Source organism: Myotis yumanensis, unplaced genomic scaffold (assembly GCF_028538775.1).
Source record: "Myotis yumanensis isolate MYYU_CA2020_CCGP unplaced genomic scaffold, mMyoYum1.0.hap1 SCAF_2, whole genome shotgun sequence".
Taxonomy (NCBI): Eukaryota; Metazoa; Chordata; class Mammalia; order Chiroptera; family Vespertilionidae; genus Myotis; species Myotis yumanensis.
In genome coordinates, this window is record NW_027223753.1 from 48,294,806 (window position 1) to 48,308,004 (window position 13,199).

A 13,199-nucleotide genomic window follows, 5' to 3' on the forward strand; every position below is an offset into this window, starting at 1 on the left:
GTGTATACTATGTCAAAAATTATGGAATATTATACCATAAATGTGTCATCCTGTATAATAAAAGGCTAATATGCAAATAGACCAAACAGTGGGACAACCAAACAACCGAACAATCAGTCGCTATGATGTGTGCTGACCACCAGGGGGCGCACGGAGAACATGGCAGCCATTGGCTGCAGCGGGATGGTGGAGCAGGTGAGTGGGGGCGCCAGACCAAGGCGGGACGCCATTCGCTGTCATCAAGGCGAGCCTCTGGTGGTTACTGAAAATTCTTTGCTCCCGCGCTCCGTGGTCCTGCCCAGCATGTAGACCTGCTGCTGGCGCTGGCCCCACTTGCTCCCGCAGCTGGCACCAGAGCCACTGCTCGCACCCGCTGCTGGTGCCCGGCACCAGCCCTGCTCACGCCCACAGCTGGCACCAGAGCCGCCACTAACACCTGCTGCCGGTGCCTGGCTCTGGTCCCATCGGCACGCAGGAGCAGCGGTGGCAGGAGCAGGGCTGCTGGCAGACAGGGGACCGGGGGTCATGTGGCAGGAGGGGCTGGGCAAGGGCACAGATGGGCCGAGACCCGCCCCTGTGTCCACTGCAGCCTTGCGGCCCACAGTTCCTTTCAAGGTGCACGAATTTGTGCACTGGCCCCTAGTTTATATATAATTATATGTCAATTATACCTCAACCAAGGCCTTTAAAAAAAGAAATTCTTCCTTCCAAATTATCATCCTACTGTGTGAACTCATGTGTTAACTGATGTAACAATGTCAACCAAGTAGACAAGTTAATGGAATGCAGATTTGTTAAGTTGGAAGCTTAAGTTTACCTCAAGGGTACATGAAAGAACATGCTCAATGCATCAATCATGTCCCTCGGAGAACTAAAATAAGTCCCAGTGAATAATGTGATAGCATTGTGCAATTTAATATCTTTGACTATGCTGTGAAAACTTCAGAAATCAGAGAGAGAACCACCAAAATAAGATGGTTCTATTTGTGAGGGGAACATGTAGACTTTTCTACAAACGAAAAGCTGTACTTTTCTTCTTCCAGTTTAAAAAGACACTCAGTGGAATAGCCACTCTCTTTTTTGGATAAGTGTTAAAACAAACCATTGAGTTTTAGAAATGATTTATATTGAGAGGAGTTGCAAGAGCTTACCTTTCATCTGTTGCATAAGCCTGTTCTTTTTCACAACTGTTTTGATTTACAGCATACTGATCTGTGCTTCCTCTCTTTCCTCTCATGTGTTTTGATATGCCAGATGTATCGTGAAGATTACTGGGGAAATGGTGTTGTCCTTCCCTGCCGGCATCACCAGACACTTTGCCAACAACCCATCGCCAGCTGCCCTGACTTTCCGGGTGATAAATTTCAGCAGGTTAGAACACGTCCTGCCAAATCCCCAACTTCTCTGCTGGTAAATATATTTTGCACAATTTTTTTAGAGATATGTGTAGCTTAGCACTTTATTCTCAGATAAGGGAGGGATAAACCTTAGCAAGGAAGTAACACTGTAAAGCAATTACCGCTGCTCAGGTATGTGTGTAGATTCAAACTCAGAACTTTTACAGCTGTCCAAGTTTTTTGTCATTGACTGTACATCTGTGCACATACGTATTTTAATGGCCAACTATCTCAAGTGGCTGGAGAGAGATTTAGAGTAATAAAATCTGTATTAGTGACAATTTATTTATTGTCCATTTTACTTATCATCAGTAGACAATGGATAAGGATGGTGGAAAATGAACCCAATAAAAGGAATAAACTGTTGTTGTAGTAGCATCTTTAAACTCAAACGATATTTGAATTGTGCGTTACTCTTCACATGAACATGAAAACCTTTTCTGTGAAACATAATTATATTGACATTGCTGTGTAGTAACTGAGTGCCTCTGTTTGGTATAGTGTGAAAGTATGACCTACAATAACACTGACCTGGGCTGGAATTCTGACTCTCTTACCTATTAGCTATTCCAACTTAAGCAAATTACTTAATTTTGTTGACCCTCCATTACTATCTGCTGCCTTGCTGTGTAGCTACAGCTCTGGAAGCTCTAGGTAACTTGAATGTTTTTAGATAATAACACTTTACTAGTAAACAGCCTGAATCAGCATCTTTACCTCAGCTTGATTAGAGGCAAAGTCTCGGAGGAGGCCAGGATTCTCTTCCTACATGCCCCGAGTTATATAGCAACAACCCAGACCAGGGCCCAGCAGAACCACATAGGTCATGCTGAGACTTGGCTCCCCACCACCCCCAAACTACTCCCTCTCAACAGAACAGTAGCATTTTTATTGATTTTTTACAGAGAGGGATAGAGAGTTAGAAACATCGATGAGAGAGAAACATGAATCAGCTGCCTCTAGCACGCTCCCTACTGGGGATGTGCCTGAAACCAAGGTACATGCCCTTGACCGGACTCGAACCTGGGACCCTTGAGTCCGCAGGCTGACACTCTATCCACTGAGCCAAACTGGTTAGGGCAAGGCTCTGATGTTTTTTTGACTGAGCTGTTCTGACTTGTTAGACTTCTGGCAGCTTACTTGTGACCTGCCTTTATAACATTATCACTGCCACTCTTCTGTCTTCTTAATCTCTAATTTTCTCTTTTTGTAACATTTGCCCATCCTTAAAAAGGAAGATAATTCTTCCTTTACAGATAGATTTTAATGAAATGTTAACAGAGTGCCTAGCACATAGTAGGTGCTCAGAAAATTATATCTACTGTTTGACGTAGAATATTCTGAAAGTGAAATGTCATTAAACTTGAGTTGTATGTCCAGTTTCTGAATCACTTGGGTTCTCAGTTTCCTCATTATGTGAGAAGTGAGCAAATGCTTTTCACACTCTTATGTGACTTTTTTGTCATTGAGAAGAGCATTTTCAAGATATATCAGGTGGGTCACCTGTGGGCAGGCACCTGAGCAAAGCTAATGCTTCTCATAAGAATACAAACTCCTCAGTTCATCAAGACTGTGCTTGTCTATTGTAACTACCATGGTAATTATCATTTAAATTCCAGGGTCATCTTGTAAGAAAAGTGACTTTTTTATGACTTAGATGCTCTTAGGTGATATATTGTGAATACTAAAAAGGTAGCATGGTAATTCTAGTATCACCCTTTTTTCCGCAGTTGGCGACAAAGACATTTGGCCAAAAATTTAACTCAGTAATTTTTGAGAAACTACTGTTCAAGTCAATACAAAAAAAAAAAAAAAAGAAAACCAATAAACTCAGCTATTTGATTGCATTAACTGACTAAGGCAGAGGAAACTGGTGATGTAGAAAGAGCTATTAAGTTTGGATTAATAAATAATTCACTCTTCAAAGCAACCAATTATCATTATGATTGGTTAATATTACTGAGTACTCACTGAGATTTATAAAACTACAATAATGCCTCCCTATGGGTATTAATCTATTAACTTAATACCATTTAGAACTGCAATTGAATTGAAACCATACTACTGTTAATAATATAATCTACAAATTGTCAAAGATGGATGTAGAAATCAGACTGCAATTTGCTAAGATGATTCTCTATGTCAAGATGATAATCATTTTTTTCTTCCCAATTGAATAGCGATAATACCCAAAGTGATGCCAATAGCAAGGAATTCTGGGTAAACATGCCAAATTTGATGACTCACCTAAAGAAAGTGTCTGAACAAAAACCCCAGGCTACATATTATAATGTGGACATGCTTAAATATCAGGTAAGCCTATTTATATGGCCAGGGTGTGGTTTTTACATTACAAATGTATATTCTAACATATCTAGCATTAAATAAAAGTAAATAAAATAACATTTCTTTTAATATTATTTAAAAGCTATAATTATAAGAAAATAGAACTTTTAAAAGACTACTTGCAGACTTAGTGACAAGAATATTCATACATATTCTTAGTTTAAAACTTACAAGTAAAATTTTTTTTAAATATTAGAAAAACATGCCACAGAATGAAGTTGCAGAAAATTACGTCAGTGAAGATTATAAATATTGATAAACTTGTTCACTGTATTTTGTTAAGAACATTATTATATTAAAACCTCTTATTTTAAATTATTAAATGTAAGTACTCTGGTGTTTTTTTTCTAATGTGGTAGTCCTATGAAATAAATTCTAGTAAAATTCATGGTAAGAAATAATTTGATGTTAAAAGACTGGTTGGTACAACACAATATAGTATAAAAGAATTTTCTTTTTCTGTCCAGGATTGCCCTCCTCCCAAATTATTACTGGCTTAGTAAATAAGCTTTCAAACCAGGATTCTATACAGCCTGAGTACCCTATCGATTCCCAGCCACTTGATCACCTAGGTTATCTTTAATGTATTATAATTTTTGTGATTAAATATGTCCATATTATTTTTCTTAAGATGAGGAAAAAATATTATTTTTAAAGTTGTATTTTACTAGAAATTGGTGCATCTTAAACATAACTCTATAATCACCAGAGAATTTGTAAATGAATACTCATTCTGAACTTTTGCTAATTACTAGTATATATAGACTTGAGGCCTGGTGCATGAAATTTGTGCAGTTTGGGGGGGGGGGGGGGGGCGGGCGGCCCTCAGCCCAGCCTGCACCCTCTCACAGTCTGGGAGCCCTCAGGGGATGTCCAAGTGCTGTGGAGGCGGGAGAGGCTCCTGCCACTGCCAGCCATGAACCTGGCTCAGGGCTTCTGGCTGAGTGGCTCTCCCCCTGTGGGAGTGCAATGACCACCAAGGGGAAGCTCCTGTGTTGAGTATCTGACCCCTGGTGGTCAGTGCACACCATAGCGAGTGGTTGAGCGGCCTTAGCATTTTACGCTTTGATCGGTTGAATGGACAACCAGACCACTGGATACTTAGCATATTAGGTTTTTATTATATAGGATATACATAGACATCTACATTAAAATCTATTTGTAAATATAGAAATAGACATAGAGATATAGACACAGACACAGATACAGACATAGACATCTGCTGGGCCCTGAAACTCCCAGAGATTTTGACTTAATTGGTTCAGGGTATGACCCAGATATCTGTATTTGTTTCAAGTTCTCCAAGTGATTATAATGCACCCTATAGGTTGAAAAGCACTCATGATATCATAAGGAAACCATTGAAAGTGAAGCATATATATGATGGCACATTTTACAACAATGCAAATGGATGTTTTTTCTGTAAGAATTGGATTATCTAAGCTTATTATCAAGTAGAGGTCCAGTGCATGGATTCGTATACTGGTGGGGTCCCTCAGCCTAGCCTGTGCCCTCTCGCAATCCAGGACCCCTCGGGGGATGTCAGAGAGCCGGTTTCGGCCCCATCCCCACAGGCCAGGCCAAGGAACCCCACGGTGTACGAATTCGTGCATTGGGACTCTAGTATGCATACAAGATCTTTGGTTAATCTCTTCCTGCCCTCCCCCTCCTCCCTTCGCTCTGAGATTCATCAGTCTGTTCCATGTTTCCATGCCTGTGGCTTCTGCTCCTGCGTTGAGCATCTGCCCCCTGGTGGTCAGTGTGCATCATAGCTACTGGTCAGTTGAATGGTAGGCCAGTTGGCCAGTCACTTAGTCTTTTATATATATAGACTAGGGGCCCGGTGCACGAAATTCGTGCACTGGGGGGGTGGGGGAGGGAGAGTGTCCCTCAGCCCAGCCTGCCCCCTCTCACATACTGGGAGCCCTCAGGCGTTGACCCCCATCACCCTCCAATCGCAGGATCGGCCCCTTGCCCAGGCCTGATGCCTCTGCCGGAGGCGTCAGGCCTGGGCAGGGGACTCTCATTTCACCCCAATCACTGGTTCTTCCCCCCCCCCCCCCAGGCCTGATGCCTCTGGCCCAGGCGTCAGGTCTGGGCAGGGGACCCCCAGACCCCTCCGATTGCTGGCTCCGCCCCTGGCCCAGGCCTGATGCCTCTGGCCCAGGATTCAGGTCTGGGCAGGGGACCCCCCTCTCCCCCCGATCACCAGCTCCGCCCTCGCCCAGGCCTGATGCCTCGGCTAGAGGCGTCGACCCCCATCACCGTCCGATCGCCTGATCGGCCGTTGCCCAGGCCTGACGCCTCCGCCAGAGGTGTCAGGCTTGGACAGGGGACCCCCATCTCCCCCCAATCACTGGCCCTGACCCCGCCCAGGCCTGATGCCTCTGGCCCAGGAATCATGCCTGGGCAGGGGACCCCCAGCCCCCTCCGATTGCTGGCTCCGCCCCCCGCACAGGCCTGATGCCTCAGCCAGAGGAGTTGATCCTCATCACCCTCCGATCGCCGATCACCGGATCGGCCCCTTGCCCAGGCCTGAGGCCTCCGGCAGAGTTGTCAGGCCTGGGCAGGGGACCCCCAGCACCCACCATTCCCGGCTCTGCCCCTGCTACCCACGATCTCTGGCACCGCCCCTGCCAAGACCTAAGGCCTCTGGTGGAGGCATTAGTCCTCGGCAGGAGACCCCCAGCTCCCTGCGATCTCCCGCTCTGCCCCTGCCTAGACCTAATGCCTCTGGCCAAGGCGTTAGGCCTGGGCAGGGGACCCCCAGCTGCTCACGATTGCTGACTCCGCCCCTGCCCATGCCTAACGCCTCTGGCCAAGGCCTTAGGCCTGGGCAGGGGACCCACAGCTCCCCGTGGTTGCAAGCTCCGCCCCTGCCTAGACCTAACGCCTCTGGCCAAGGCGTTAGGCCTGGGCAGGGGACCCCCAGCTGCCCAGGATCGCTGACTCCGCACCTGCTCCCTGCAATGGCTGGTTCCACCCCTGCCCAGGCCTAACACCTCTGGCCAAGGCATTAGGCCTGGGCAGGGGACCCCCAGCTCCCCGCGGTTGCAGGCTCCGCCCCTGCCCAGGCCTAACGCCTCTGGCCGAGACATTAGGCCTGGGCAGGGGACCCCCAGCTCCCCACGGTTGCAGGCTCTCCCCCTGCCCAGGCCTAACGCCTCTGGCCGAGGCGTCCGGCCTGGGCAGCGGGGACCCGCAGCTGCAGCGGCCCCACAATCACGGGCTCCACTTTAGGCCCAGGCAAGGGACCCCTAGCTCCCGGGACTGCCAGCTTCACCCGTGCCCAGCTCCCATCGCTGGCTCCACCCCTACTTCCTGCTATCACTGGCCAGGGCGGCAAAGGCGCCTGATTCTCCGATCATGGCTGGGGGGCAGGGCAAAGGCGGCCCCCAGGGCCGCCTTTGCCCTGCCCCCCAGCTCTTAGCTCCCCCCTGGGTTTCCGATCACTGTCAGTGGCAGGGGGCTTCTTCCTGCTTTCCCTTTCGCCTCCCTGCATTGTGCCTACATAAGCAAATTAACCGCCATCTTTGTTGGCAGTTAATTTGCATATCGCCCTGATTAGCCAATGAAAAGGGTAGCGGTCGTACGCTAATTACCATGTTTCTCTTTTATTAGATTAGATAATATTAAACAAACACATAATATGACAGAAATTCATCACTTTTATAATTAAAAGATATTAAGATTTGGAAACAGCCTAAATGCCCATCAGCAAATTGAATGGATTAGAAAACTATGGTACATCTACACAATGGAATACTACACTGCTATAAAAAAGAAGGAATTCTTACTATTTGCCGCAGCATGGACGGAACTGGAGAGCATTATGCTAAGTGAAATAAGCCAGGCAGTGAAAGAAAAATACCATATGATCTCATTCATTTATGGATAATAAAGAACATTATAACCTAATGAACAAAAAGATAGATTCAGAGGCAGAGAAGCATCAAACAGACTGTCAAAGTACAGCGGGAAGGCTGGGAATGTTGTGGGGGGTGAGGGTAAGAGATCAATCGAAGGACTTATATGCATACATATAAGCATAACCAATGGACACAAGACACTGGAGGGGTGGGGTAAGGGCATGTGCTGGGGAGTAGGGGAGGCCAGGGAAAGGTCAGTGGGGGGGGAAAAGGAGACATATGTACTACTATTTGTAATACTTTAAACAAGAAAATTGCCGAAACCGGTTTGGCTCAGTGGATAGAGCGTCGGCCTGCGGACTGAAAGGTCCCAGGTTCGATTCCGGTCAGGGGCATGTACCTGGGTTTCGGGCACATCCCCGGTGGGGAGTGTGCAGGAGGCAGCTGATCGATGTTTCTCTCTCATCGATGTTTCTAACTCTCTATCCCTCTCCCTTCCTCTCTGTAAAAAATCAATAAAATATATTTAAAAAAAAAACAAAAAAAAAAAAACAAGAAAATAAATTTTTTTTTAAAAAGATAATATAAAATGCATTTTCATTTAACTTTTTTCCCAAAGCATTTAAACGTATTTAGTGATTGCTTTAAGATTCTGAGAGAAATTAGAGGAGTTAAGAAAAAGAAATTCCAATGTAATTTTTCCCTGAATAGGAAGTTAAATTCTGGGGCACGTGCATGGTTCTTATGCCCAACAGGGTAAAACTAAAACTGTAGTTGTTTTCTTTCATGAACTTTCATTACAAATCCTGCATCTGCATTTTCAATTCAGATTAAAATTGTTTTTTTGAAATTTTAAATCCTGTGAAATTTTTAAATTCTTCATATTTGTCATTAAGTGAACCTAGAAATTAGATAGACTCACCTATTGCAATATGAGTTTAGTGTATAAATATAACATTGGCAAGAAACTGAATTCTGGAATTAAATCACCTTCTTACTGGCCACTGACCTTGGGCACTTCATCTCCCTGGACCTCAGTTTCCTCATCTGCAATTAAAGATAATAATGATTCCTACCTAGATATTTTATAGGCTGGATGAGGTGCTTACTATATTTCAAAGTACTTTGGAACATGTAAGTGGCCCTAGGCCTGTTGTTCTGTGTTAAAGTGTGCTCTGAAAAATCTCTTGTTGAATTGTGTTGTTTTCAATTATGCAAGGAATTGGGTGGGAGGCACAACCAGTGTTTTTTGTGGGATTGCCCTCAAATTGCAGCATGTTTAGTTTCTGGTCACCAGTATCATCCCCCAATAGTAAGGACAATCAAAAACACACCCTCACTTAGCCACAAGCACCTGGCTGAATAGAACCACACTATGAAGCTGGAACTGCTGAGGACCGAGTGCAGAAACACCGCTTTTGATCTATCTTAACTGATAGATTTTTAAGTAAAAGTTCATTTGCAGAGGATTGTGTTGTTAAAAATATTTAAAGTTTAAAAAATCATAATAATGATTATCTAACTGAAATTGTCCTCAAAAGCTATGTCTGTCATTTTATTTAAAAAACAACAACACATTTCTGGGCTTGGTTCTGCAGCAGCCACTCCTGCCTCAGGCCGCTTCACCATGGTGTCCATATGTGCAGACCTTGCAAAGTCAATAAAGAGCTGTTTATAGTCTTCAAAATCAGCAAAACTCATACTCCATGAATCAAACTGCAAGGGCATAGACACCACCCAATCGCTCCTGCAGGGTGGCATACTTAGAAAAGGAGAATTTCCTAGAGCTATTCGTTGTCACATTGAACAATCAAGGAATAATAACATTGTGAATTTTTTCATTGTGGGCCTTTAAAACTCAAGTTGATATTGTTGGCTTTAGGTAAAATATATTTTAGTTGATTCTTCGAACCTGGTTTTTCCTTGGTCAGACTCAGAGTTGATTCTAACTAGAATTGACAGTAGACAGCTGAATGCTGCACTTCCAGTTAGAGGACCAGGTCCTTATTTTGACAAATCCGAAAAGAGTAACAATAACCTGCTTTGTCTAACTCACTGGTTTGTTGTGAAGGGCAAATATAAGAATATCAATAGGTCACATGAATTAAAGCACTGGTCACTGACTCTGTGCCAGGCCCTTTGCCGAGTGTTTCCCATGAACATCTTCAATCTGCCCGACAACTCTATGAGTAAATATTGTTGTTATCATTCCCATTTGGCAGATGAGGATATAACTGAGGCACAGAGAAGTTTAGTAACTGGTCCAAGATCACTCAGCTTGTAACTGGCAATGAGAACTCACATCCAGACCTGTCTAACTCCTGGGCCTCAGCCCCTAACCAGTGCTCTACCACCTCCTTAACTGACATAAAGTGTATTCTAAACTCTACAGTACTAGAGAGTTTAATCATCGATTTTATTTTTTAATCTGTAACAACTTCCCCGAAGCACCAGCTCTCCCTCACATGGCACCCTTCATGGTGATTTTCACTGACAGCTCATCTGTGAGCAGCACTAACAGCACGACGTTTTGATGCCTAAGAACATTCCTATGGGAGATAATCCTAGCCTCTGGCTTGTTTCTGATTAATGGTGGAGCCTTAACTATTCTCTTTCCTGTCATTTGGCCAGGTGTCCGCCCAGGGCATTCAGTCCACACCTCTGAACCTGGCAGTGAACTGGCGGTGTGAGCCCACCAGCACCGACCTGCGCATAGATTACAAATATAATACGGATGCAATGACAACCGCGGTGGCCCTCAACAATGTGCAGTTCCTGGTCCCCATCGACGGAGGAGTAACCAAGCTCCAGGCCGTGCTCCCCCCGGCAGTCTGGTAAGGAGCCCCAACCCCTTTCCGCTTCCCCAAAGAGCTCCTCTGGACAGAGGGACCCCAGACTTCTTAGCATTTGTTTCCTCCTGGAGACCACAGCAGGCCTGTGTGTCAGGTTCAGGGAAAGAAACAGAAACCACCGCAGCTATTTTAAGCAGAAAATGGTTTAGCACAGGGATTCAGATGCCCACACGTACATGGTGGAAGTGCTAGAAAAACAAGCTTTGGGCTGGGTCTCCAGGAATGTTTCCTGGAAGACGTAGCATCGGCCGGCCAGAGGAGCTGCTTGCCTCGGCCGTAACCAAGAAGGAACATCAGGAGGCTGACAGGGCAGCCACTGAACTCAAGAACCCCCACTGTCACTCGGGTGAAGGATGAGAAAGCTTTCAACACTCACAAAACTGCAGGCTGGACTGGAGCGCTGCGGTCAGACCCCCACACCTCAGGTTGCTGGCAGCAGAAAACAGCCAAGAAAGCAGCCGGAGGAAGGCCTCTCTCTCCCTCCTGTTCTCCAGAGTCAACGCACTGCACGTGACTGGCGAAGTCTAATCTGCACCCAGGGCCCTAAACACAAGGGAGCCTGAGAAGTGGAGGGTTTCGCTCTGTAGCCTCTGGAAACAGAGACTGGACAGGCACTGAGTACCAATGGCAGCTCCTAGGATCAATGTTCTGGGTTTCCCACATGATTGTCAAAAGCAGAAAATGGAACATTTTTAAAAAATGAATGTCAGCCATATAACAGCTCCAATGTAAATGGCCTGAACTGATGAACTAACCCTTCTCATCTATCCTTTCAGTAGATGTGTTTAAAAAAACTTAACCATATTGTCCTCTAAATATTTATCTATCCGACAGTGTTGTAGCCGGTTACAATAAGGAACAGGAAAGGAGAGAATTTATATGTGGATAGATAGATAAACAGATAGATAATGTTTAAATTGTAGCTGGAATCTTCAGAATCCTTTTTTAAAAAATTAACACTATCTGGAAAAAATAGGGCATCTATTAAACAAAAAAACCTTGCCAATGCAAAAGTCTTTTACCAATTTTATTTTTAGGAATGCCGAACAGCAAAGAATATTGTGGAAAATTCCCGATATTTCTCAGAAGTCAGAAAATGGAGGTAATGTCATCAAAGGCTTACATTATTTAATATCTGAGGCTGAAATAATTTGCAAGTATCAGGTAACTATTAACCAAAATACACTTTATACTAAAAGCAAGCAAAATATGTCACTTCATTTTGGCATATGTGTATTTCAACCAATAAAATCAAGTAATTCTTCAATGAATCTTGTGCTTCCCCCTTTTCTGCCTCAAACCCACATCAAACAGACCATATTTTCAGCATAAAAAAAAAGAGCTTTTAATTAGGCATATTTCCACTCTGTATCAGATCTCACACTCCCTGATAGTTTAGATATGTTTTACTTTCCTCTGATATCAATCATAGGTTGGAGAATACGTTGCCTTCTGGGTAGCATACTTCCAAATTTTTTAATACTATTTGGCTGAATTACACTTGAATCTACATGCAGTAGGAGTCACTCATCATATTTAATGATAAATCTTTTTCATCCATATTAGAACATATACTGTTTTCTAATAAGTTAGATTTTGTGTATTTAATTTTGAATATAATTTCTAAAATTAAACCCAGAATGTGGTGTTGACTGTTGTCTTGCAATTATATAATACTCTTTTCATAGGTGTGGGTTCTTTATTGGCAAGATTTCAGTTATCTGAAGGCCCAAGCAAACCTTCCCCATTGGTTGTGCAGTTTACAAGTGAAGGAAGCACCCTTTCCGGCTGTGACATTGAACTTGTTGGAGCAGGCTATCGATTTTCACTCATCAAAAAAAGGTTTGCTGCAGGTGAGTGTGTGTCTTGTAAGTTTCATTTGCAAAAATAATGTTGCCTCAGCAACTCTTCCTTCCGAAGAAAAAGGTTGTGATTTCCTCATCTTTTTTCTACTCCTCTCCCCTCCCAGCCCTCAATTCCTATCTCAATTAGAAAGCAAACCAATTGTTGAGTGAAGGAAAAACTAGGACAGTGGACTGAAATTAGAAATTAGGAAAGCCCTGGCTACTTATCATGGCTCTGGCTCTGGCTCTGTTTCTTAGGTGGCACTAATTAATCATTCCCACTATATAGATGTGTACACTGAGGTTAATGAAGTAAATCCTACTTTTGTTATATTGACAAGCAAGGTAAATGTCATTTGCCTTGAATGTATTTCTTACCTGAAAACTTTTCTTCTCCAATCTTCATAGATTTTAGACTCGTCAGGCTTAGCTGAGATTTAAGAGGCTCCCATCTCCCTCTTTAACAGTAACCTTAAGGAATCTACCTCGGAGATCGGACCTTGTTGCCCATGAGCTGATGTGACCGCGAGATGGGTTTTGGGCACACAAGGTCGTTTGTTGGCAGGGGATTCCCCAGTACCGGGGTGACTATACCTGTCAATGATTTGTTGGGATAAGTTCTGGTTTTTATGCCGGCTGTAATGATATAATTACTAATTACACTCTTTTCACTCTCAGAAATGACCCAGATTGGAAAGTAATTATATGGCAATTCTTCCTACAATAAGATGGATTCTCACATCCAGAAACAAATCTCCCAACCTATTCTGAGCAAAACCCAAATTTGTGAAAAATGTTTACATATGGAAATGTGAAAAGGCCACTAGCTGGTCTGGAAAATTGAAAACCCAAAAAATAAGATGTCTTATAATTAGTATTTCACCCATCAAA

General features: G+C 43.9%; 1 protein-coding gene across 28 annotated transcripts in view; it reads left to right on the forward strand.

Moving 5' to 3' along the window:
• Positions 1–13,199, forward strand: part of SGIP1 (SH3GL interacting endocytic adaptor 1) — a 214,681-nt gene that overhangs the window by 195,527 nt on the left and 5,955 nt on the right. For all 28 annotated transcript variants that reach the window (XM_070405306.1, XM_070405309.1, XM_070405307.1 and 25 more), the window contains 5 exons: positions 1,255–1,410; positions 3,578–3,710; positions 10,244–10,446; positions 11,502–11,566; positions 12,153–12,317. In XM_070405306.1, the coding sequence (XP_070261407.1) occupies positions 1,255–1,410; positions 3,578–3,710; positions 10,244–10,446; positions 11,502–11,566; positions 12,153–12,317 (722 nt within the window). The remainder of the gene's footprint in view (positions 1–1,254; positions 1,411–3,577; positions 3,711–10,243; positions 10,447–11,501; positions 11,567–12,152; positions 12,318–13,199) is intronic.